This window comes from Conger conger, chromosome 4 (genome assembly GCF_963514075.1).
Source record: "Conger conger chromosome 4, fConCon1.1, whole genome shotgun sequence".
Taxonomy (NCBI): Eukaryota; Metazoa; Chordata; class Actinopteri; order Anguilliformes; family Congridae; genus Conger; species Conger conger.
In genome coordinates, this window is record NC_083763.1 from 34,432,979 (window position 1) to 34,456,759 (window position 23,781).

Genomic DNA, 23,781 nt, shown 5'->3' on the forward strand with positions numbered 1-23,781 from the left:
TCACTTACCCTCTCAGATAGGAATGAGTGAGTTTCAGTTTTAGTTACTCAGTGAGTTTTGGTGCGTATATTGAGGGCTACACACGTTCCTGATGCTTTCGCACTGAGAGTGGGAGTGGGGAGTAGAAACTTATCTATGTGCATGTCTCAATTAGGGAGATGCTTCTGCACTCAAGATGGGGGTTTAGGGTTGTATGTCCACCATATTTCATTTATTTCTGTTCTCAGGCACTGGGAAGACATCCTTTATCCAAGTAGGAGTAATATCTTTCTTAAGTTATGACATGTCTCAGCCTAATATCATTCAACAATTGGAGGGTATGATTCATTTCTGTAGCTGGAACTGCAAAGGAATTGATAACCCGATCAAGCGCAGTGAAGTGTTGCATAATCTCCATCGTTTGCATGCACATGTTATCTATCTCCAGGAGACCAGGAGATTTAAAGCTATCAAATCTGACACAAATGGGAGGTATGTTATTCTTACAGGGTCCCTCTATAAAACCCTTCTTTATGGCCCCAATTGGGGTAACGGCAATTGTTGTTTTCCAAAATTCCTGACATGACCTCTCACTCTCTCATACTTGGAGGGGATTTCAACTGCTGACTTAACCCTGAACTGGACCACCCTCAGAGTCAGCTAGGGTCTTAGAGTCATTTATGGAGGAATTTGCTATTTCACACCCGTGGCAGTTTTCCAACCTATCTGACTCATAATGCTATAATGTCCTTCACACCTATTCTCAAATTGATTATTTCTTACTGGATAACAGACTCCTTCGTGGCGGGCAATTTCACGTAAATCGATGTTTATGTAATAAATGTCTTAATGCCAAATTCAGAGTAAACATATAGTTGTTAAGCTTTTAAGGGCAAGATGTCAAAGTGAAAGTTACACTGGAGTTCTGCATTGTTTGAGGCAACCAATTTTTCACTGTTCACCAGTCACATACAGCCACATTATTTGTGGCTATATGTTAATGTATTTACTTTCAATGTCAAGAGTAATGTTCAGAGTAAAAATATAGTTTATTAAAAATAATTTTTATTAATTTTTATAATTTTTTATTTAGTTTATACATGAGATGACAAAGTGTCAAGGAACTAATTCCTCATTCACCATTTGGCCATGGGAAACTTCAAGGGGTCACCTGACAGTGGTCTGCAGATAGGAAAAGGTGTTAATGTGGGGTGTGTGTGTGTGTGTGTGTGTGTGTGCATGTGTCTGCATGTGTCTGCACGTGTATCTGTCTCAGTGGGGGTGGCCTAGCAGCCCATACCAGAATAACTTGGTTTAATTACTGGCTGATCTAATCTGTCTACATAGTGATCACAAACATTTCTTTAATAGCCATAGCTGTCACTCCCAAAAGTAGTCCTTAATATTCAATGTCACCATAATACTATTGTTAGCAGGAAATGATTAATTTCCATAAAACCTTAAAAAAGGGATGTGTTGTAAAATAATATATAATATATAAAGAAAGATATCAATCCTTGTAGGATCTCCACCCCCAATTATTCATTAATATGCATGGGCCAGGGAAGCTGTGATGTCCCATTCCCTAGATAAAATAGGGTCTTTCTTCAGTTAGTTTTCAGTTGAAAGTTTGCAAATCCTGCACTTTGACCTGGCATTCTATTCATTCATTTTCATCGCTGGTCATTTTGGAATATTGGCTGTTTTCTGGATTTTGAGCATTGATTTTGGCTTCCTTGGGACTCATTTTGGGAGTAAACAAGCGGTGGTTTTCTTTCATTCAATTCTCTTGTGTCTGTTACTTGTCTATGTCTGTAAACTTCATTGTTTTTAAGGTAGTTGAACTCATCTCTAGATTAGATGTGGATCTGTGTTGATAAAGGTTGCCTATCATTGAATTTGGTGATTTAATTCATAATTGATATCTCTGATAATAATTAATAAATTAAATCAAATAAGTATTTTGGTTGGTTAAGTGGGGGGTTGAACTGTTGATTCACTTGTTCGTTATTCAGAGTGCCGGACATTAAACGAGGGTGTTGAAGGTTAAAACTGCTTTCAATAATGCTTGAAATGTGTTTCTTAGACAAATATACACTCACTGAGCACTTTATTAGCTAGACCTGTATACCAGCTTGTTCATGCAAATATTGAAACATGTGGCAGCAACTAAATGAATAAAAGTATGAAAACATGGTCAAGAGGTTCAGCTGTTTTTCCGACCAAATGTCAGAATGGGGAAGAAATGTGATTTTGACCATGGAATGATTGTTGGTGGTTAGGCTACAGCAGCAGAAGTCTAAAAAAGATGTCTAAATAAAGTGCTCAGTGAGTGTAAATAGTGAAGTTGATGCCTATGTATGAATGAAAACTCATTGTAAAAAAAATATATATTTTTAAATGCACCCCCAACAAGTAGTCTTCATTTAGAACTTTAACAGTGAAGAATGATTGAATCATCATTTTTAAGCCACACATGCATGCCTTTAAAAGTTAATTTGTGGAATGTCTTTTCTTGTTTAATGCCTAATGCCAATCATTTGTGTTATGACAAGGTAGGGTGCCTATATGGTAGACGACCATCATTACTTAAAGAATTGAAAGTTACTTCAAGTGCAGTGGCAAAAACCATGAAGCGCTATGATGAAACAGGCTTTCATGAGGATCGCAACAGGAAAGGCAGACCAATAATTACTTGTTTATTAGAGTCACTAGCTTCAGAAATTGTCAGCACCTCAGATTAGAGGCCAAATAATGCTTTACTGAGTTCAAGCAGCAGACACATCTCAACATCAACTGTTCAGAGGAGACTTTTGGTTCCAACCGCCGTGTCTTCGTGAGACACTGAGAATGATGTCTGGATGTGTAGTTCCCACTGTGAAACATAGGGTAGGAGGTGTGATTTTGTGTGGGTGCTTTGCTGGAGACACTGTTGCCAATTTATTTAGAATTGAAGGCACACTTAACCAGCATGGCTACCACAGCATTCTGCAGCGACAAGCCATTCCATCTGGCTTGCCCTTAGGTGGGCCGTCATTTTTTCAACAGGACAATGACGGAAAACACACCTCCAGGCTGTATAAGAGTTATTTCACAAATGAGAGTAGTGGAGTGCTGCATCATATGACCTGGCCTCATATGACAGTCACCTAACCTAAATGCAATAGAGGTGGTTTGGGATGAGTTGAACTAGAGAGTGAAGCAAAAGCAGCCAACAAGTGCTCAGTTGTATATGGGAAGTCCTTCAAGACTGTTGGAAAAGCATCCTAGGTGGCTACCTCATGAAGTTGGTTGAGAGAATGTCAAGAGTGTACCAAGCTGTTATCAAAGCAAAAGGTGCCGACTTTGAAGAATCTAAAATATTAAATTGTTTTGTTAGTTAAACCTATGTTTGGTCACTGCATAATTCCATTTGTGTTATTTCATAGTTTTGATGACTTTACTATTAGCATTAAATAATGGCAAGAACAGACCATTCAGCATAGCAATACTCCCCTTTTCCTTGAATTGTCAGAGCTGGGGTACACTAGAGCCTGGCAATATATAGCCTAGCTGTTGTAAAACATTTTTCAAGTAACGCATACTTTGCAACAGGTAATAACAAAATGGTTTGACATTTGGCACAGTGAAGCCTAGAAGGCAGCAGTTTCAGCTCCACCAACCACAGATTATGTGTAGCTACATTTTATTACTACTCAGGGAGCGTTTCTTTAATTTATTTTTATGAAATGTATCTGTATCTATGTAACTCAGCTTGCTTTCTAAACCTGTCCTGATTAGTTACTACTTCTACAAGCTGCTGCCTTCCGGGCTTCACTGACCGAAGGAAAGTATACCTTGGGCTGGAGGAACGCATTGGCAAATTATAGACGTCACTATCTGGAATCCTAACGGACAGTGACAGCAATAGCCTATACAGCGGGAGCAATACTTATTTGATCCCTTGCTGATTTTGTAGGTTTGCCCACTTACAAAGAATGGAACTGTGTAGAATTTTAATCATAGGTACATTTTAACATTGAGAGACAGAATATCACAAAATAATCCACAATAACAACATCATATACATTTTATAAATGTATCATCGTATTTTTGCATGAAATAATTATTTGATCCCCTACCAGCAATAATTCTGGCTCCCACAGACCAGTTAGTTTTCCATTAAGCACTCCTAATCTCAACTCATTATCCAAAACACCTGTGTCAACTCGTTACATCATTATGTAGCTGTATAAAAGACACCTGTCCACACAATCAATCAGATTCCAACGTTCCACAATGGCCAAGACAAAGCTGTCTAAGGACATCAGGGACAAAATTGTAGACCTGCACAAGGCTGGGATGGGCTACAAGAAAATAAGCAAGCAGCTTGGTGAGACGTTAACAACTGTTGGAGCAATTATTAGAAAATGGAAGAAACACAAAGTCACCGCCAATCTCCTTCGGTCTGGGGCTCCACGCAAGATCTCGCCTAGTGGGATATCAATGACCATGAGAAAGGTCAGGGATCAGCCCAGTACTACCCAGGAGGAGCTTGTTAATGACCTGAAGGCAGTTGGGACCACAGTCATGAAGAGAACCATCAGTAACACACTACACCGTGAAGGATTAAAATCCTGCTGCGCATGCAAGGTTCCTCTGCTGAAGAAGGCACATGTACAGGCCCGTCTGAAGTTTGCCAAAGAGCACCTGGATGATCCAAAGGAGGCTTGGGAGAAGGTGATGCAGTCAGATGAGACCAAAATAGAGCTATTTGGCATCAACTCGACTCACCGTGTTCCGAGGAAGAGAAATGCTGAGTACAACCCCAAGAACACCATCCCCACTGTGAAGCATGGAGGTGGAAACCTTATGCTTTGGGGGTGTTTCTCAGCTAAGGGGACAGGACGACTTCACCGTATCGAGGGGAGGATGAATGAGGCCATGTACCAGGAACTTTTGGGCAACAACCTCCTTCCCTCAATGAGAGCACTGAAAATGGGTCGTGGATGGGTCTTCCAACATGACAATGACCCAAAACATATGGCCAAGGCAACAAAGGAGTGACTCAAAAAGAAGCATATTAAGATCCTGGAATGGCCTAGCCAGTCTCCAGACCTAAATCCCATCGAAAATCTCTGGAGGGAGCTGAAGCTTCGAGTTGCCAAGCGACATCCTCGGAACCTTAAGGATTTGAAGAGGATCTGCAAAGAGGAGTGGACCAAAATCCCTCCCAAGATCTGTGCAAACCTGGTTAAAAACTACAACAAATGTCTGACCTCCACCAAGTATTAAGTCCTATTGTTCTATGGATCAAATACTTATTTCATGTGAAAATATGTATTAAAATATATTAAATTTATAAAATGTATATGATGTTGTTATTGTGGATTATTTTGTGATATTCTGTCTCTCAATGTTAAAATGTACCTATGATTAAAATTCTACACAGTTCCATTCTTTGTAAGTGAGCAAACCTCCAAAATCAGCAAGGGATCAAATAATTATTGCTCCCACTGTACGTTTTCCCTGTCCTTGCAGAGAGCCAGAAGGAGGTGTCACAAGCCTCAAACAAAGTGATTATGTGGCCATGCTTCAAATCTTCTAATAAAGCTGTAAATGTAATGTAAAGAGAGGTCAACCATAGCAACAAAGCCGTCATATCAGAATGACTGAATTACCACCTTCCAACTGAGAAAAAGAGTTCACATCAACCTCTAACATTAAAAGCACAGCAAAAAATAAAACTTGTGTATGCAGGTGTAAACTCAGTTCGGTCTTTGAAGATGCACTCTTTCTGAAATTGGCTACGCCATGCCCCAAATCTTATAATAAAGCAATAAATGTACATGTAATGTAAAGAGAGGCCAGCCATATAAACAACAGTCTAAGCAAACAGCTGAGACCACTCATGAAGTTCATTTGGATGCTATGAGAAAACTGACATCTGAAAACTTTGATAAATCCAACATTATTTTTGCAAATGCATTTCGAAAGGATTTGCAGTCAATTTCATTCAGCTCACATTTGATAAATGAGACTCAATGTCTCTGTCAAGGTCATTTAGGGGGGAGAGCAGTGGCTCTTCACTTTCCACAATAACCTACTCAGATAAAGTCCCTCCTACTACTCTTTGAATACATTTGAATAAATGTGGATAAACTTGAATAAATCATTCATCAAGATCTGATGTGACCCTTAGTTTTTTGAGCAGTGTACATTGGTAGTATATTACCTTGTTTCCAGTTATCCGGTATTTCTCCAGTTTCTAAAGCCTGTCTAAAAATACTTGCCAGTGGATCTCACAATAGGAGCCATGGTGACGCAACAGGCTAAGATGCAGCGAACATTGCTGTTGCAGTTGCACACTGAGGACTGGGGTTTGACCAGGGAGGACAGGGGAGGCTTGCCCGATTGCCTCGGTTTCCAGTCGCCTTGGAGAAGGTATGCGACTCTCTGGATTGTTAGACCCATTCGTGCTGCCGGGGAACCTGGTCTTATGTATGCGATGTATCCTAGATAACTCCCTCTCTATGCAGCTATCCTCAGACAGCAACAGGTCGAGAAGATCATAAAAAGTACATTAATCACAATAATCACCATCTTGTATACTGATATATTGAAGGTCCATTGATTGAACAAGTCAATCACAACAACCCCCATCAACAAGTCAAACACATTCCATAATTTCACTTAATAATACTATTTATTAAAATGCTATTTATTTTATTAAAAAGCAGAAGCTGAATAATAAAATATTATTATAATATAATATAATAACACTATTATTCTAAAATGTGGAAAATATAAATATATAATATATAATATATAAATGAAGAAAAACTCTTCTATGAGCACATGTGTCCAAACTTTCGACTGGTACTGTATACACACATGCAAGCACACACATACAGACATGCACACACACAAACACAAGCACACACACAATACTATCTGTAGGTTTAGTCTTTGGTCATGTACTATATCATGGAATTCATGGCCAGGTACTGTGAACTATGCAAATTATGAATAAAAGATTCTTTCCTAAACATTGTTTGTCTGCCATACCGTTATGGGTTGGTTATTTTGCATGGTGAAGACTACATTGTCCCTTAGTCCACTGATTGACAGATTGGCCACACTCGTAGCTAAGACACCACTGTTGATGCTTCTGTTGCGAAGGGCCATGTCCTAGAGAGAAAAATTATGAAAAAGAGCGATACAAACCATATTAACACAACAATATTTGATGTCTATCAATAATAGGCTCAGTTGAAAAAGCCAGCAAATCATTGGCTCAAATAACATGGCACAAAATTCAGTGTCTGGCTCAACAGAATTGAGACACAACAGACAATGACTCTGTTAGAGTAATACTCTGCCTGGCAGTACATTTCAGAAAATATTTTTTAAAGTAGGGCAATACTCTTAGCCACTGTAAATTACACTATTACAATAGTACAATGGTTTGAGCAAACAAAGCTACTGTGATTTTTATCAGAGAAGTCCATAGGGTACATTACAGACAAAACACATTATTACACCCTTTAAACTGATAGTTCACTGGGATTTTATTATTTCAGTTTTTTGTATGTTTTTGATAGGCCCATTTAGTTTTTTATGCACAATAAAGGATGACTCCGTCAGGAATCAAACAAAGGGAACCAATTGCAGACTCAGGGATAAGATAACAGCAGGCTTTATTGACATGGGGCAGATCCAAAACTTACAATGGTCGAGATCCAGGCAGACAGGTACATGTGGGGCAGCATAATCGTGAGACAGGCAGAGTTCAAAAACCGAGGAGACAGACAAGCAAATGTACAAATCCAAAAAATCCAAAGCAGTTGAAAAAACCAGGCAGAGATCAATAAAAACAAAAAACAGAGCAAAGCAGACAGAATGCACTGTACCTGAATGCCATAGGAGAAAAGACAAAATGGGCAGAGACCAGGAGGAAGAGGACCAGAAACTAAGAGGAAGAAGAGCACAGTCTAAGAAGAAGAGGAGGAGAGACCAAGAGCAAGAGGTGCTGGTACCTGGAACACAGTGGTCCTCTGGTAGAAGATGAACTGAACTCTGGAGGCCAGTAGCTGCTCCTGGGTCATTAGGTCATCAGTCAGTGAGGCAGGCAGAATGATGGTGCCTAGGGTAGGGGCTCTCAGGCTCCCTGTCCTTCTTCGAACTTTCTGCTCACCACGAACAGTGATCTACAGGAGAATGAGGACCAACATGTACAACATGGCAAGCCAGATAACATGGGTGCCAGGTACATTAGAAAACAGAAAGCCATGTATGTTAGAACAGTCAGGTTGTCACCCTGCTGCTGGAAGAAGAGATTTCAATATTGAACATCTATTACAAGGTTTGGAAGGATCATCAAGCAGGGGGTGCTATGCTGTTGATGGGAGTAAGCAAGGTGTAAAATACGGTGTAAAGGGGTGGAGTTGTAATTTCCGCAGGTTGCGGGTTACCTGCAGGTTGTTAGGGTCAGCGATGGAGAAGGACGTCTCCTCAAAACTGGCTCCATCCACCTTTCTCACGGCCAGAGCAAGGGAATCAGATGAGATCTTTTCAGTCCTGCCTTCCACTACCAGCTTCAGCCCAAGTGTTTCTACAGCTGTTATGATCCTGAGAGGAGGAGAAACAGGATTCTGGATACATTTTAGGATATTTGGAAATGGAAGCTGCTGTCTAAACATACTAGAATCCCTACAGCTCCGGTCAGGCCTAACTAACTAATATTAATACAAAACTGTATCTAGTACAATGCCATAAGATATTTTTTTTTATTTTTTTTTATGGAGGAGTAAAGGGGCTTTATTTATCGGAAAATCTGGGCACCACTGTGCAAAATTGACCACGTGCAGCCCATTGGTTGCAGGTTGAGAAACACTCATCTACTAATTCATTTTTATCGATCAAGCTCACCTAGAGGAGGAGGCAGCCAGGGTGATGGCAGAGACATTGAGTAGATTACTGACAATGTTGAGTAGCCTATGGGCCAGTGCCAGGGTGATATTGGGCCCGGAGAGCAGGTCCTCCAGCCTGGACACCACCTGCTGCACCTGAGAAGAGTTCAGTCCAGCGATGTCCCTCGTCTGTTCCAGGAGTTGGTCAGCCTGAGCCTCCTCACTCTGTGCTGCAGAAAGTAGAAGGGGCATGCTCAATTGTACTCAAGTTTCAATGGGGAGGTTAATAAAGATCAAACAAAGCCAGCCCTTGGATTGTTAATGCATGTGTTTCTCCCTGTTCTATAAGATCAATAGGATTTCAAAAAAGATTTCACAGTAACTACTTGTTGTTCGCACAATCACCACCAGGTGGCAAATGTGCGCACTCTAATCCATAGCTGTTTTAAATACTTTCAATGTCTGACAGCAGGGGGCAGCAGATTGAGGTTTCTAATATAGGCCTCGGCTTCAAGAACAGTCTAGAAAACATTTAAAATATTCTGTGCGATAACTGACATTTTCAAAATAATGATGTTCAGGATTAGTTTAGCATTTTATTGTCGGCTACAATGGTTAAGGTTGGGGTTGGAAAATCTGATCTATACGTAAGGGCAACTTCACCCTGGAGCTATGTATCAAGGCACACCCCAAGTAATTAAAAAAAATACATTTATTAACTCTCCAGCCAAACTCCAGAATGCTAGATTGTGCACTCAATGAGCATCTGTATGGCTGTTACAATAAAGAACATAAAGTAGGCAGACTTTTTTGTTTATGTGCTGACTGTGAGTTAAACCAGCTACTCTATTGTAACAGACATTGGACAGTTAATATGAAGTCTCATTCAGCTGATTACATTCAACAGTCACTTGCCTGACACATATACGGTGACCATGTATGACAAAAATGTATGAAAATGTTCTTTAAAAATGGTCATTTTAACAACCAGACGTATACAGTTATGACAATTTAATATTTTCCATCTGGCAATGCTAGGTCTCTCTGCATCTGGTATAAATCAGGAAGAAACCCTTCCAGTTGTGTCATGTTTGAATATTTGCTTCTAAAGTTTACCTACTTAGGCTAGATGTTATTTATTTCTGAGTTCCAGGAGATATCTGAAATGGTCCTTAAATTTGGCTTTGAGTGACAAGCCAGAACAATGTGAATACTGGGTCTATGCAGTTTGTCCAATATAGACTAAAAATTTCTGTTGTTTTGCCGCATTTGCACTATGACGATGATGATTATGATTAAATGTGCCCATTATTGAGCCTAGGTCCTTTGTCGACATGTGTTGCAGCCAGTGGCTATGTCAGAGCTTGTGGTTGGTCTGGTCACAGTCTCTTGAAGAACATTCAAATCTATCCATTTGATATTTAGGCTATTATTATGAGACAGAGCAATTGCTTACCCACATATGATCATCCATTACTTATTGTGGCATAAATGCATTGCTAGGTAATTTCAGTACCTAACTCATTTAAAAAATGCTAAGCTTCTTGTAGGAGGTTTTCTACCCTTTCCAACAAGGTATAATGTCTCATATTCAAGTGATGGACAGTTTAGGAATATTGCTGTGTCTGCATAGCAGAAAGAATATACAGATGTGTGTAATTACACGATTTGGACTTAGATAGATAAACCTGTAATTGTACTGGCTAACTGGGATGTGGTTAAAGACACTTAATATAAAGTGGGACCGATTCGAAGCACACTCTCACAATCAATGGCAACAGCGGTCAACATTTAATTACTCATGACAGTGAGAGAGAGAACACAATGGTGAAGGTTACCTGGGATACCTGTGGTGAATTCCATGGTGGCACCATCTGTTGTGGAGTTGCTCAAATGAGCCACAGGTGTTACCCCTGTACTCACGTTCCATTGAGTATTAGCCACAGCTACTGTGGCTGTTGCTTTCACTGGGGGAGAGGCTGTGCTCTGTTGGGTTGGTACCTTCTGTACAGATGCTGAAGTACTTTCATTTTGTTGTTCCGCTGTCATATTATACTGTGTTATGACTGCTGGAAAGGCTGTTGAGTTATTTTTTGTTGCAACTGTTGTGTTAGATGTTGTATTATATGGTGCTGTTGGACTTACTGGGTGAGTGATTGTGTTATGCCAAGTTATGTTATATGTTGTTGTATTTACTGGATTTGCTGTTGCATTGTATGGTATTATGGTCATTGGTGGAAGACCTGTTGTATTAGCTTGTGTTGTGCTCATTTTAAATTTTGTTGTGTTCACTGATGTCATATTTACAGGAAGAGATGTTATATCAGGTTGTGCTGTTATGTTTGATGGCAGTGTGGTGGTGATTAGTGGAATGGTTGTTGCATTATGTTCTGTCACGTATGGTGTAAGTGATGTATTATTTGCTGCTGTTGTGTTGTGTTGTGTAGTAGCAGTCAGTGGTAGTGCTGTTGTGTTGTGTTGTGTGGTAGTATTGAGCAGAATAGCTGTTGTGTTTTTCTGTGTGGTAGTAGTCAATGGTAGTGCTGTTGTATTTAGTTGGGAGGTCATATTGAGCAGAATAGATGTTGTGTTTTGTTGTGTGGTAGCTGTCAGTGGTAGTGTTGTTGTGTTTTGATATGTGGTAGTGTTGAGCAGAATAGATGTTGTGTTTTGCTGTGTTGTAGTCATCAGTGGTAGTGCTGTTGTGCTTTGTTGTGTGGTAGCAGTCATTGGTAGTGCTGTTGTATTTACTTGGTAGGTTGTATTGAGCATAATAGCTGTTGTGTTTTGCTGTGTGGTAGTAGTCAATGGTAGTGCTGTTGTATTTAGTTGGAAGGTCATATTGAGCAGAATAGATGTTGTGTTTTGTTGTGTGGTAGCTGTCAATGGTAGTACTGTTGTATTTAGTTGGTAGGTTGTATTGAGCAGAATAGCTGTTGTGTTTTGCTGTGTGGTGGTAGTCAATGGTAGTTCTGTTGTATTTAGTTGGTAGGTTGTATTGAGCAGAATAGCTGTTGTGTTTTGCTGTGTGGTGGTAGTCAATGGTAGTGCTGTTGTATTTAGTTGGTAGGTTGTATTGAGCAAAATAGCTGTTGTGTTTTGCTGTGTGGTAGTAGTCAATGGTAGTGCTGTTGTATTTAGTTGAGAGGTCATATTGAGCAGAATAGATGTTGTGTTTTGTTGTGTGGTAGCTGTCAGTGGTAGTGCTGTTGTGTTTTGATGTGTGGTAGTATTGAGCAGAATAGATGTTGTGTTTTGCTGTGTTGTAGTCATCAGTGGTAGTGCTGTTGTGCTTTGTTGTGTGGTAGTAGTCAGTGGTAGTACTGTTGTATTTAGTTGGTAGGTTGTATTGAGCAGAATAGCTGTTGTGTTTTGCTGTGTGGTGGTAGTCAATGGTAGTGCAGTTGTATTTATTTGGTAGGTTGTATTGAGCAGAATAACTGTTGTGTTTTGCTGTGTGGCAGTAGTCAATGGTAGTGCTGTTGTATTTAGTTGGGAGGTCATATTGAGCAGAATAGATGTTGTGTTTTGCTGTGTGGTGGTAGTCAATGGTAGTGCAGTTGTATTTATTTGGTAGGTTGTATTGAGCAGAATAACTGTTGTGTTTTGCTGTGTGGCAGTAGTCAATGGTAGTGCTGTTGTATTTATTTGGGAGGTCATATTGAGCAGAATAGATGTTGTGTTTTGTTGTGTGGTAGCTGTCAGTGGTAGTGTTGTATTTAGTTGGTGGGTTGTATTGAGCAGAATAGATGGTGTGTTTTGCTGTGTGGTGGTAGTCAATGGTAGTGCTGTTGTATTTAGTTGGTAGGTTGTATTGAGCAGAATAGCTGTTGTGTTTTGCTGTGTGCTAGTAGTCAATGGTAGTGCTGTTGTATTAAGTTGGGAGGTCATATTGAGCAGAATAGATGTTGTGTTTTGTTGTGTGGTAGCTGTCAATGGTAGTGTTGTTGTGTTTTGTTGTATGGTACCAGTCAGTGGTAGTACTGTTGTATTTAGTTGGTAGGTTGTATTGAGCAGAATAGCTGTTGTGTTTTGCTGTGTGGTGGTAGTCAATGGTAGTGCTGTTGTATTTAGTTGGTAGGTTGTATTGAGCAGAATAGGTGTTGTGTTTTGCTGTGTGGTGGTAGTCAATGGTAGTACTGTTGTATTTAGTTGGTAGGTTGTATTGAGCAAAATATCTGTTGTGTTTTGCTGTGTGGTCGTAGTCAATGGTAGTGCTGTTGTATTTAGTTGGGAGGTCATATTGAGCAGAATAGATGTTGTGTTTTGTTGTGTAGTAGCTGTCAGTGGTAGTGTTGTTGTGTTTTGATGTGTGGTAGTATTGAGCAGAATAGATGTTGTGTTTTTCTGTGTTGTAGTCATCAGTGGTAGTGCTGTTGTGCTTTGTTGTGTGGCAGCAGTCAGTGGTAGTGCTGTTGTATTTAGTTGGTAGGTTGTATTGAGCAGAATAGCTGTTGTGTTTTGCTGTGTGGTAGTAGTCAATGGTAGTGCTGTTGTATTTAGTTGGTAGGTTGTATTGAGCAGAATAGCTGGTGTGTTTTGTTGTATCGTAGCTGTCAGTGGTAGTGTTGTTGTGTTTTGATGTGTGGTAGTATTGAGCAGAATAGATGTTGTGTTTTTCTGTGTTGTAGTCATCAGTGGTAGTGCTGTTGTGCTTTGTTGTGTGGCAGCAGTCAGTGGTAGTGCTGTTGTATTTAGTTGGTAGGTTGTATTGAGCAGAATAGCTGTTGTGTTTTGCTGTGTGGTAGTAGTCAATGGTAGTGCTGTTGTATTTATTTGGTAGGTTGTATTGAGAAGAATAGCTGTTGTGTTTTGCTGTGTTGTAGTCATCAGTGGTAGTGCTGTTGTGCTTTGTTGTGTGGCAGCAGTCAGTGGTAGTGCTGTTGTATTTAGTTGGTAGGTTGTATTGAGCAGAATAGCTGTTGTGTTTTGCTGTGTGGTAGTAGTCAATGGTAGTGCTGTTGTATTTAGTTGGGAGGTCATATTGAGCAGAATAGATGTTGTGTTTTGTTGTGTGGTAGCAGTCAGTGGTAGTGGTTTTGTGTTTTGTTCTGTGGTAGTATTGAACAGAATAGCTGTTGTGGTTTGTTGGGTGGTAGCAGTCAGTGGTCGTGTTGTTGTTGTGTTTTGTTGTGTGGTCGTGTTGAGCAGAATAGATGTTGTTTTCACTTGTGTTGCAGCAGTCAGTGATAATTCTGTTGTGTTTTGCTGTGTTGCAGCAGTCAGTGGTAGCACTGTTGTGTTTAGCTGTGAGGTAGTGTTGAGCAGAATAGCTGTTGTGTTTTGTTGTGTTGTCGTATTGAGCAGAATAGATGTTGCGTTTTGTTGTGCGGTACTATTGAGTAGAATAGCTGTTGTGGTGTGTTTTGTTGTAGCAGTCAATTGTAGTGCTGTTGTGTTTTCTTGTGTTGAAGCAGTCAGTGGTAGTACTGTTGTGTTTTGTGCTGTAGCATTTAGTGGAAGCACTGTTGTGTGTGTTTTAACAGTCAATGGTAGTGCTGTTGTGTTTTGCTGTGTGATAGTATTGAGCAGAATAGCTGTTGTGTTTTGTTGCATTGTAGTATTGAACAGAATAGATGTTGTGTTTTGTTGTGTTGTCGCAGTCAGCGATAGTGCTGTTGTGTTTTGTTCTGTTGTAGTATTGAGCAGACTAGCTGTTGTCTTCTCTTGTGTTGTAGAGCTTAGTGGTGTGCTGTGAATAGTTGCTGAGTTAAATGGTTTGGGTGTTGTAAAGGGTGTGGAGAACTTGTGGGAGGAAGATGGGGTGACAGTGGGAGGGAACAGGGGCATGGTCACTGGTGAGGATGTGGATGTGGAAGGAGGAGATGTTGGAATTCTGCAGCTCTCCTTCAAAAGCACGCCAAGGATTTCATCTTCCTTGCTGAGGGAATGCAATAGACAAAGGACAAACCAATTACTCATAGAAACAACTCAAGAATTAAAAGCTTTTTCTGATGTAAAACCTGTGTGTTCTGAACATGTACAGACTGTCAGCAGAGAGTCTGAAGTTCTGAACTGTCTGAACTATTAACATAGAACTTTTCTGAACTGAAAAGTTCTATGTTAATTGTATTTAATTGGTTGTATGAGCAATCATGGCTAAATGCAGTAAGGCGACATGGCGACATGGCTTAGGCAGTAAGAGCAGTTGTCTGGCAGTCGGAAGGTTGCTGGTTCAATCCCCCACCTGGGCTGTGTCAAAGTGTCCCTGAGCAAGACACCTAACTCGTAAATGCTCCTGATGAGCTGGTTGGCGCCTTGCATGGCAGCCAATCGCCGTTGGTGTGTGACTGTGTGTATGAATGGGTGAATGAGAAGTATTAATTGTACAGCACTTTGGATAAAGGCGCTATATAAATGCCAACCATTTACCAATCAACAGTCTATGTGAACAGCATTTAGTGTTGAGGTGAACAATATGGAATGATCTAGTAATATAAGAACCAAATACAAATACAAAGACTGAAGAACCAATCGCAACAGGGAAATGCACTGAATAAGAGTCTTTATTCAGTTCAGGGCAGGTTAAACAAGCAGGGATCAATCACCAACAGAGATAGCAAGGATAATCAGAAGCATGGTCAATGTCACAGGCAATAGTGCAAACACAAGAAGGCAATTTGATAAGGTAAAGGTACCAACAAATTCTGAAAAATAGTAATACAAAGGTCCAGTCAGAATTCAGCAACAGCGGATCGAAACAAAGAGAATAAAAATCCAAAAAACGAAAGTAGGGGTACACAAAATGGGGGTCGAAACACAGATCAAGCAGTCGGAAAAATGCTAGAGAGAATGGTCGAAACACATTACAATCTGGCAAGGAACAGGTGAAAACATACGGGTATATACAGGTAAATGAAATGACAAACAGGTGTGAGTGCAGGGAACAGGTAATGAGACACAGGTGAAATGAATGAATGAAAGAACTACAGAAAGCGAGAGTGGAGAAAACATGACGAGACATGAAAATGGCAAACGCCAAAACAGAACAGACACGGAGCATGACAACACAATCATCCAGATGATCACCACAGAGGTTCTGATCCAGTTCTGATATTGTTATTCTTAAACAACAGATAGCTGTCCAAGTGAACATTCATATTCTGTGGCCTATGTGAACAGTATTTAGTGGTCTAGGTCAGGGATTATCACAGTCCTCTAAATCCAATAACTGCTTGTTTTCCACCCTCCCTTTACCTGGGAGTTAGGTGTAGAGACAGTTTAGGCCAATAAGTAGCACTAATTGTTCAGCTAATTATCTGGGAGAAAATAAAAACGGTATATGTGAACAGTAATTAGTGCTTTATGTGAAGTGCCTGGTTTTAAAGGCCAGAAAGCACATAGCAGTACTGACCAGGAGAAGATTACAGGATTAAGACTGTCACAGATCTCAGATGCATGGAGATCCACAGAGACCCAGGTGAAGGTGGAGTTCAGAAGATCAGCCACAGGACCTGAGGGCCAGCCACATATCGCTGAGAAAACAGAACAAAAATTTCAATTAACACACAAATGCAAGCTTATATTCTTACAAATATAAATCAAAACATAAAATCAAGCTTAAATACTCCACACAGCTACTCTGACCACTGCTTTTGACTGATGACTGCTCCACACTGCTGCACTGAACCCCATTCTTGTTTCTGTAGAGCTTACCTGCTCGTGTAACAGCACCATTGAAGTTGATGTCATCACTGTCTTCAAGCAGGTATAACATAACTGTACTGGCCGCACACATGTCCACTGGCTGAGATAGCTTAAGAACCACCATGCAGCTGTATAGCCTGGAGGAAGGGGTGATTACGAAAGAGACGAGAGAGAGTGTTAGGTCACACATACATACAAGGAACACAAATTAAAAACTTAATTATATGTGTTATGTTCCTGTTATCTGTCTGTTCGTTTTTTATCGTTATTCTTGTCATGTATTATTTTTCATATTCATGTCTGGTGTTCATTAGTCTTCCCCTGTGATGTCTGTGTCTGAATGTTTCTGATCCCGAGTCATTACATTACATTATTGGCATTTGGCAGACGCTCTTATCCAGAGCGACGTACAACAAAGTGCATACCCATAACCAGGGATAAGTTCGCTGAAAGACCCTAGAGGGAAGTACAATTTCAACTGCACTCCCCTCACTCCCCTGTCTGCACGCTTCACTATTCGGGTGGTTTCGGAATCTTCCGGATTCCCACGATTCCTTCTGTCTCGCTGTTCTTCCTGCTTTCTCTCAATTTCATGTTTGTGGATAGCACTAATATACTAATCCCAACTAACATAGAATTTTTACAGTACTGATTATATTAACACACTAATCTGTTTGTCAATCTACCAAACTAACATTCACTAGTTTTGGGTATTTGTAATTTAATCACGTAACTAACTTACAAACGCATCTCCAGTTTCAATTCTGCTCTGTAACTCCGCCTCCCTATTCTATCACTGATTACTTGCTTAGTTTCAGCGAAGTGTTGTTATCACTACATCTCCTGATTCTGTGCAATTGTTGGCGGCCTGTGGCGTAGTGGTTAATGTAAATGACTGGGACACGCAAGGTTGGGGGTTCGAATCCTGGTGTAGCCACAGCAAGCTGTTGGGCCCTTGAGCAAGGCTCTTAACCCTGCATTGCTCCAGGGGTGGATTGTCTTCTGCTTAGTCTAATCAACTGTACATTGCTCTGGATAAGAGCGTCTGCCAAATGCCAATTATGTAATGTAATGTCAACTCCCTAGTCTGGAGCTATTTGTGTCTTTGTGAATCCAATCCGTGTTTTCATTTCCCCCTCATTATTGTATTATTACCCTTTCATGTGTCTCACCTGATGTTTATTTATTAGACTGTCCCCACTCCCATGCCCCGCCTAGTTTGTCTCATTCCCCTGTGTATTTATACCTGTCCTTTTCAATTGCACCTTGCTAGTTTGTCTTATCCTGCTTTTTCGAGTCCCATGCCCTTTTACCCATTTACCCGTTCTAGCCCCTTTATTCCCAAGCCCTTGTTTCCCTAGCCCTTGCCCTTTTATTTTGTCTTGTTGTTTTTTTGTTTCCTGGATTAGGCTTAGCTTTGTAAGAAGAAATATAGGGAGTTATAGGGAATGCCTAAATAACAATTCCTTAAATAACACCAGCAAACATAACATGGTTTAGACTATTCAAAATGTATATGCATAACAAAATTTGCTTAAAAAAGGATTCATATACCTACCTACCCCCCTACCTACCTAATTGAAGAGCTTTGTATAGGGGAAGCTTATTAGTTTCCTTCTCCCGCCCCCACCCACTCTCACTCAACTCCTGTAACAACTCATCCACAGTAACCTTTAGTAGAAATCTCGGCATTCTCTCACACTCCACCCTCATCTCTATTGCTCTCATCACTTCCTCCTGCTTCTTATTCTACCCTGCCTGTTGGTACATCAACCTTTAATTCTTTAGTCTTCTTGTCTCTGGATGTAACTACCATATTAACTCATTTCTGTCACCAGATCATTAGCATCTGATCTGCAGAAATATCTCTTTCCCCTAATAAAGAAGATGTGGAAGTTTTATCCACCATTTGGCACAAGCCTATTTTGGGGTTTCAGGCCTGTTATTTTGTGCCAAATTTGTCATATATGTGGATTGCTGGATTATTCAGGTTTGTTGTTTGTGATCTTTGTTTTCCTGGTGGTCTATTTAACATGTTTTATGGAGATGAGTACTAGACTGCTTAGCTTCTAGCCATCTTACCGAGATTCTGTCCCATGGCATTGCAGATGAGCCCCCTGTAGATACACAGCACACAATGAGTGATCAGTGCCCCTATCTTTAATATCCCCAGGTGGCAATCTGGGTTACAAATATTATAAATATAAAAACAATACGTGTAAAAGGTTGTGTAAAATATAAACCCCAGTGGTTCTCAAAGTCAATCCTGGAGTACCATTGCGTATGCTGGTTTTTGTTCCAACTACAATTAAAATCGCAGATCAAGCTGTGAATATTTCTTTTTTTCTAATTATGGAATTATTTGCCCTCTTACATCAAAAATAGCTATGCATACAATATAGAATAAAAGTCATTTTCACACTATACTTATTTTGCTAAATTTGCAAACAATTGCACAAAAAAGTAACCAATTTCCTTAACTGGTCAAATAAGACTGAGGTTAATCAATAAGCGCTCACTGTAATTAGGCTGCTGGACACGTTTCAGTTCTCTCATATTATTTTCCTTGTAACTATTTAACTATTTTCCTATTAACAAAATGCAGGTTTGACTTGTAATCATTTGCTTTGTCATTCTTCATTATCTACAAAATAGCTTTAGCAGTGTTGTGTCCACATATTCACCAATTTTGAGCCTTTTGATTCACCTCAGTACTGTAATTTCATCAAATAAATTACATATTAATTTGCAATGTAGCACAATGTGAACATGGGAGGTTTATTGTTCATAGCATGCATAGATAGTTCTGTCCTAATGTGGCTTGAGAGGGTAAAGAATAAACAAGGAAAGTGTCATTCAGAAAAATAAACAGCTCCTTAAAATTCTGGGAATGCAACTGTGGTTGGCACAAAAATGAGAAGCATACACAGTGGTAACAGAGGAGCAAGTTTGAGAAGCACTGCTCTACCCAAAGCCAAGACATTGAACTCTGCATCGAGTATGATCACTACTTCTAAGAATCCTAGGTTGCCAAATTATCTTAGAGCTTGCACTACAATTTAGTTCAACATTAGGGATAAATGGATATAGCTGTTTACACTGAAATGATATGATGAGTAAAAAACATGGTTTATGTACCTGGTAGAATTCAGATATTAAGCGGAAAAATGGACATCTGCAAAATGAGAGGAATCATTTTAAATTAGACTAACAGCAGACAATGAAACAAATGTTTGTGTATATGTGTGTGTTTGGGTGTGTGCAAGAAAATAGAATACATATACTATACAGTACTCTCCATAATGTATTAGACAGAGATTTCTTGATTTTTTGCGTTGGTGCATATACACTCAGTGACCACTATATTTGGTAGACTTGTAGACCAGCTCATTAATGCAAATATCTAATCAGCCAATCATGTGCCAGCAACTCAATGCATAAAAACATTCAGACATGGTCAAGAGGTTCAGTTGTTGTTCAGACTGAACATCAGAATGGGGAAGAAATGTAATCCAAGTGAGTTTGACCATGGAATAATTGTTTGTGCCGGACAGGATGGTATCAGTATCTTAGAAACTGCTGATGTTCTGTGGGCAAAAAGCCTTGTTAATGAGGGAGATCAGAGGAGAATGGCCAGACTGGTTCAAGCTGACAGGAAGGGGACAGTAACTCAAATAGCCATGCAGTGCAACAGTATCTCTGAACAAACCTTGAAGTGGATCTGTAGCGGTAGCAGACAAATAAGTCTAAAAATTAAGTAAAACAAATACCAAATAAAGTAAACCCCCTCAATTTAATTTAACGTAATTATAAATGTATAAAATTGCCATATTTGCATCAATTTACGCTCTCTGTGTTTTTGGAAAATTCTAAAACTGAAATCTCTCATTTACATACTTATTCAAATCTTTTGCTGTGGCACTCCAAATTGTGGCCAAGCACATCCTGTTTGCTTTAATTATCCTTGAGATGTGTCTAGATGCAGTCAAATTGAATTGATTGGACATAGTTTAGAAAGGTCCAATCCACCTGTGTATATACAGTGGGAGCGATAATTATTTGATCCTTTGTTGATTTTGTAGGTTTGCCCACTTACAAAGAATGGAACTGTGTAGAATTTTAATCATAAGTACATTTTAACATTGAGAGACAGAATAACACAAAATAGTCCACAATAACAACATCATATAAATTAAAAACGTATTTTTGCATGAAATAAGTATTTGATCCCCTACCAATCAGCAATAATTCTGGCTCCCACAGACCAGTTAGTTTTCCATTAAGAAGCACTTCTAATCTCAACTCATTACCCAAAACACCTGTGTCAACTCGTTACATCATTATGTAGCTGTATAAAAGACACCTGTCCACACAATCAATCAGAACGTTTCCACCATGTCCAAGACAAAGGAGCTGTCTAAGGACATCAGAGACAAAATTGGCTGGGATGGGCTACAAGAAAATAAGCAAGCAGCTTGGTGAGAACTGTTGGAGCAATTATTAGAAAATGGAAGAAACACAAAGTCACCGCCAATCTCCCTCGGTCTGGGGCTCCATGCAAGATCTCGCCTCGTGGGATATCAATGACCATGAGAAAGGTCAGGGATCAGCCCAGTACTACCCAGGAGGAGCTTGTTAATGACCTGAAGGCAGTTGGGACCACAGTCATGAAGAGAACCATCAGTAACACACTACACTGTGAAGGATCAAAATCCTGCTGCGCGTGCAAGGTTCCTCTGCTGAAGAAGGCACATGTACAGGCCCGTCTGAAGTTTGCCAAAGAACACCTGGATGATCCAAAGGAGGCTTGGGAGAAGGTGATGTGGTCAGATGAGACCAAAATAGAGCTATTTGGCATCAACTCGACTCACCGTGTTTGGAGGAAAAGAAATGCTGAGTACAACCCCAAGAACACCATCCCCACTGTGAAGCATGGATGTGGAAACCCTATGCTTTGGGGGTGTTTCTCAGTTAAGGGGACAGGACGACTTCACTGTATCGAGGGGAGGATGAATGGGGCCATGTACCTGTACCATTCCCTCAGTGAGAGCACTGAAAATGGGTCGTGGATGGGTCTTCCAACATGACAATGACCCAAAACATACGGCCAAGGCAACAAAGGAGTGGCTCAAAAAGAAACATATTAAGGTCCTGGAGTGGTCTAGCCAGTCTCCAGACCTAAATCCCATCGAAAATCTGTGGAGGGAGCTGAAGCTTCAAGTTGCCAAGCGACAGCCTCAGAACCTTAAGGATTTGGAGAGGATCTGCAAAGAGAAGTGGACCAAAATCCCTCCCAAGATCTGTGCAAACCTGGTGAAGAACTACAACAAACGTCTGACCTCTGTGCTTGCCAACAAAGGTTTCTCCACCAAGTATTAAGTCCTATTGTTCTATGGATCAAATACTTATTTCATGTGAAAATATGATATTAAATGTATATGTTATTATGTTGTTATTGTGGATTATTTTGTGATATTCTGTCTCTCAATGTAAAAATGTACCTATGATTAAAATTCTACACAGTTCCATTCTTTGTAAGTGGGCAAACCTACAAAATCAGCAAGGGATCAAATAATTATTGCTCCCACTGTAAGGTCCCACAACTCACACTGCATGTCAGGGCAAAAACCAAGCCATGAAGTCCAAGGAACTGGACTTCATTAACCAAAGTGCAGTGGCCTCAATAATCGTGAAATGGAAGAAGTTTGGTACCACCAGGAATCTTCCTAGAGTTGGCTGTCCGGCCAAACTGAGTAACTGGGCAAGAAGGGCGTAGTCAGAGAGGGGACTCAGCTGGAATCAAACCCCGATCCTCGCTGTGCAACTGTAATGAACTCATGCCTGCATCAAGGTCCATTACTTTAGCTGTGCGCCACCATGGCCCCTGCAACCTTTTTTTAACCATATTGGAATCTGAACCAGGAACCGTTAAGAATGGGAACTGATGAGCAGAACCTGAAATGGAATCATTAAAATCCAAATGATACCCAACCCTATAACTCATGCATAATCTGAAGCTGGTTCCATGAACATGACAGTGACTTTAGTTTTCTCAATCTCAATTTCATAGAGCACCTTTGGGATGAGTTGATAGAAGGCAAGAGAGACAGTGTGATACATACATGGTGACTGGACTGATGCAAGTTTGTCCTGAGCTCAGCTGAGAAACCTGAAGAGAGAAGCAAGGCCCAAAAGCAAAAGATTCAGGATTAACAGCATTGAATAACTAGACAATACTTTCACACTTTATATCTTTAATATTTTCATGGTTTTCTCCCATATGCTCCTCAGTTTTGGAATTCACAGGCATATACTATACAGCTGTTCCCAAGCTGCAATCTCCCTGGCCAATGCAGTGAAGATAAGCACACTCTTCCTCCAAAGCATGTGATGTCACCAGTTCCTTTTTTTAGACTGTATCCCACAAGCCAAGCTTGTTGGAGGAATAAAGGCAGCTTTAGTAAACTGATCTCAGGCAACATTTGATCATTACATTACATCAGAGGTGTCCGATCTTATCCTAAAGGGCTGGCGTGGGTGCAGGTTTTTGTTTTAACCCAGCAGTAACATACCTGATTATACTAATGAACTAATCGTGGTCTTTAATCAAGACCTTGATGAGTAGAATCAGCTGTCTTAGTCCTGTGCTAAAACAACAACCTGCACACACACCGGCCCTTTCTGGATAAGATTGGACACCCCTGCATTACATTAATGGCATTTAGCAGACGCTCTTATCCAGAGTGACGTACAGGTGATTAAACTAAGCAGGACACAATCCTCCCCTGGAGCAATGCAGGGTTAAGGGCCTTGCTCAAGGGCCCAGCGGCTGCACGGATCTTATTGTGGCTACACCGGGGCTCGGACCAGTCGGACGGGTCCCAGTCATGCACTAGCAGGAGCTGGTAGAGAAGAATGGGATGTGGATCCAGGCCAACTCAACCCTCCCTAAGCTTGCATAACACTACCACCAATTATGTACCACCCTGCAGGGATCCCACGCACCAGACTATGGGACCCATCCACAGTCGAGAACAGTGGAGATCCCACTCAGTAACCCCTGAATCTTTAATATTTATCCCTGTGGGAACAACCAAGCTCACCATTTTCCTGACATCTGCAATTGAGACAGAGGCACTGAGAATGTCCACCTCCAGCACGTAGTATGCAGCTATAACAGAGAAACAGTGGCCATGTGATTGTGCAGTTAGAGCGAGACCACAGTGTTGCACAATTGAATTGACCTTTACATCATTTGCATCAT

General features: G+C 40.4%; 1 protein-coding gene across 1 annotated transcript in view; it reads right to left on the reverse strand.

Moving 5' to 3' along the window:
• adgrg2a (adhesion G protein-coupled receptor G2a) overlaps positions 1 to 23,781 on the reverse strand; it is a 98,785-nt gene that overhangs the window by 8,983 nt on the left and 66,021 nt on the right. The window contains exons 16-27 of the mRNA XM_061238949.1: positions 23,621 to 23,688; positions 22,640 to 22,686; positions 19,656 to 19,692; positions 18,600 to 18,634; positions 16,527 to 16,654; positions 16,225 to 16,345; positions 14,577 to 14,751; positions 10,709 to 10,856; positions 8,890 to 9,100; positions 8,433 to 8,589; positions 7,998 to 8,168; positions 7,027 to 7,149 (exon numbers count right to left, since the gene is read on the reverse strand). Of these exons, the coding sequence (XP_061094933.1) occupies positions 7,027 to 7,149; positions 7,998 to 8,168; positions 8,433 to 8,589; positions 8,890 to 9,100; positions 10,709 to 10,856; positions 14,577 to 14,751; positions 16,225 to 16,345; positions 16,527 to 16,654; positions 18,600 to 18,634; positions 19,656 to 19,692; positions 22,640 to 22,686; positions 23,621 to 23,688 (1,421 nt within the window). The remainder of the gene's footprint in view (positions 1 to 7,026; positions 7,150 to 7,997; positions 8,169 to 8,432; positions 8,590 to 8,889; positions 9,101 to 10,708; positions 10,857 to 14,576; positions 14,752 to 16,224; positions 16,346 to 16,526; positions 16,655 to 18,599; positions 18,635 to 19,655; positions 19,693 to 22,639; positions 22,687 to 23,620; positions 23,689 to 23,781) is intronic.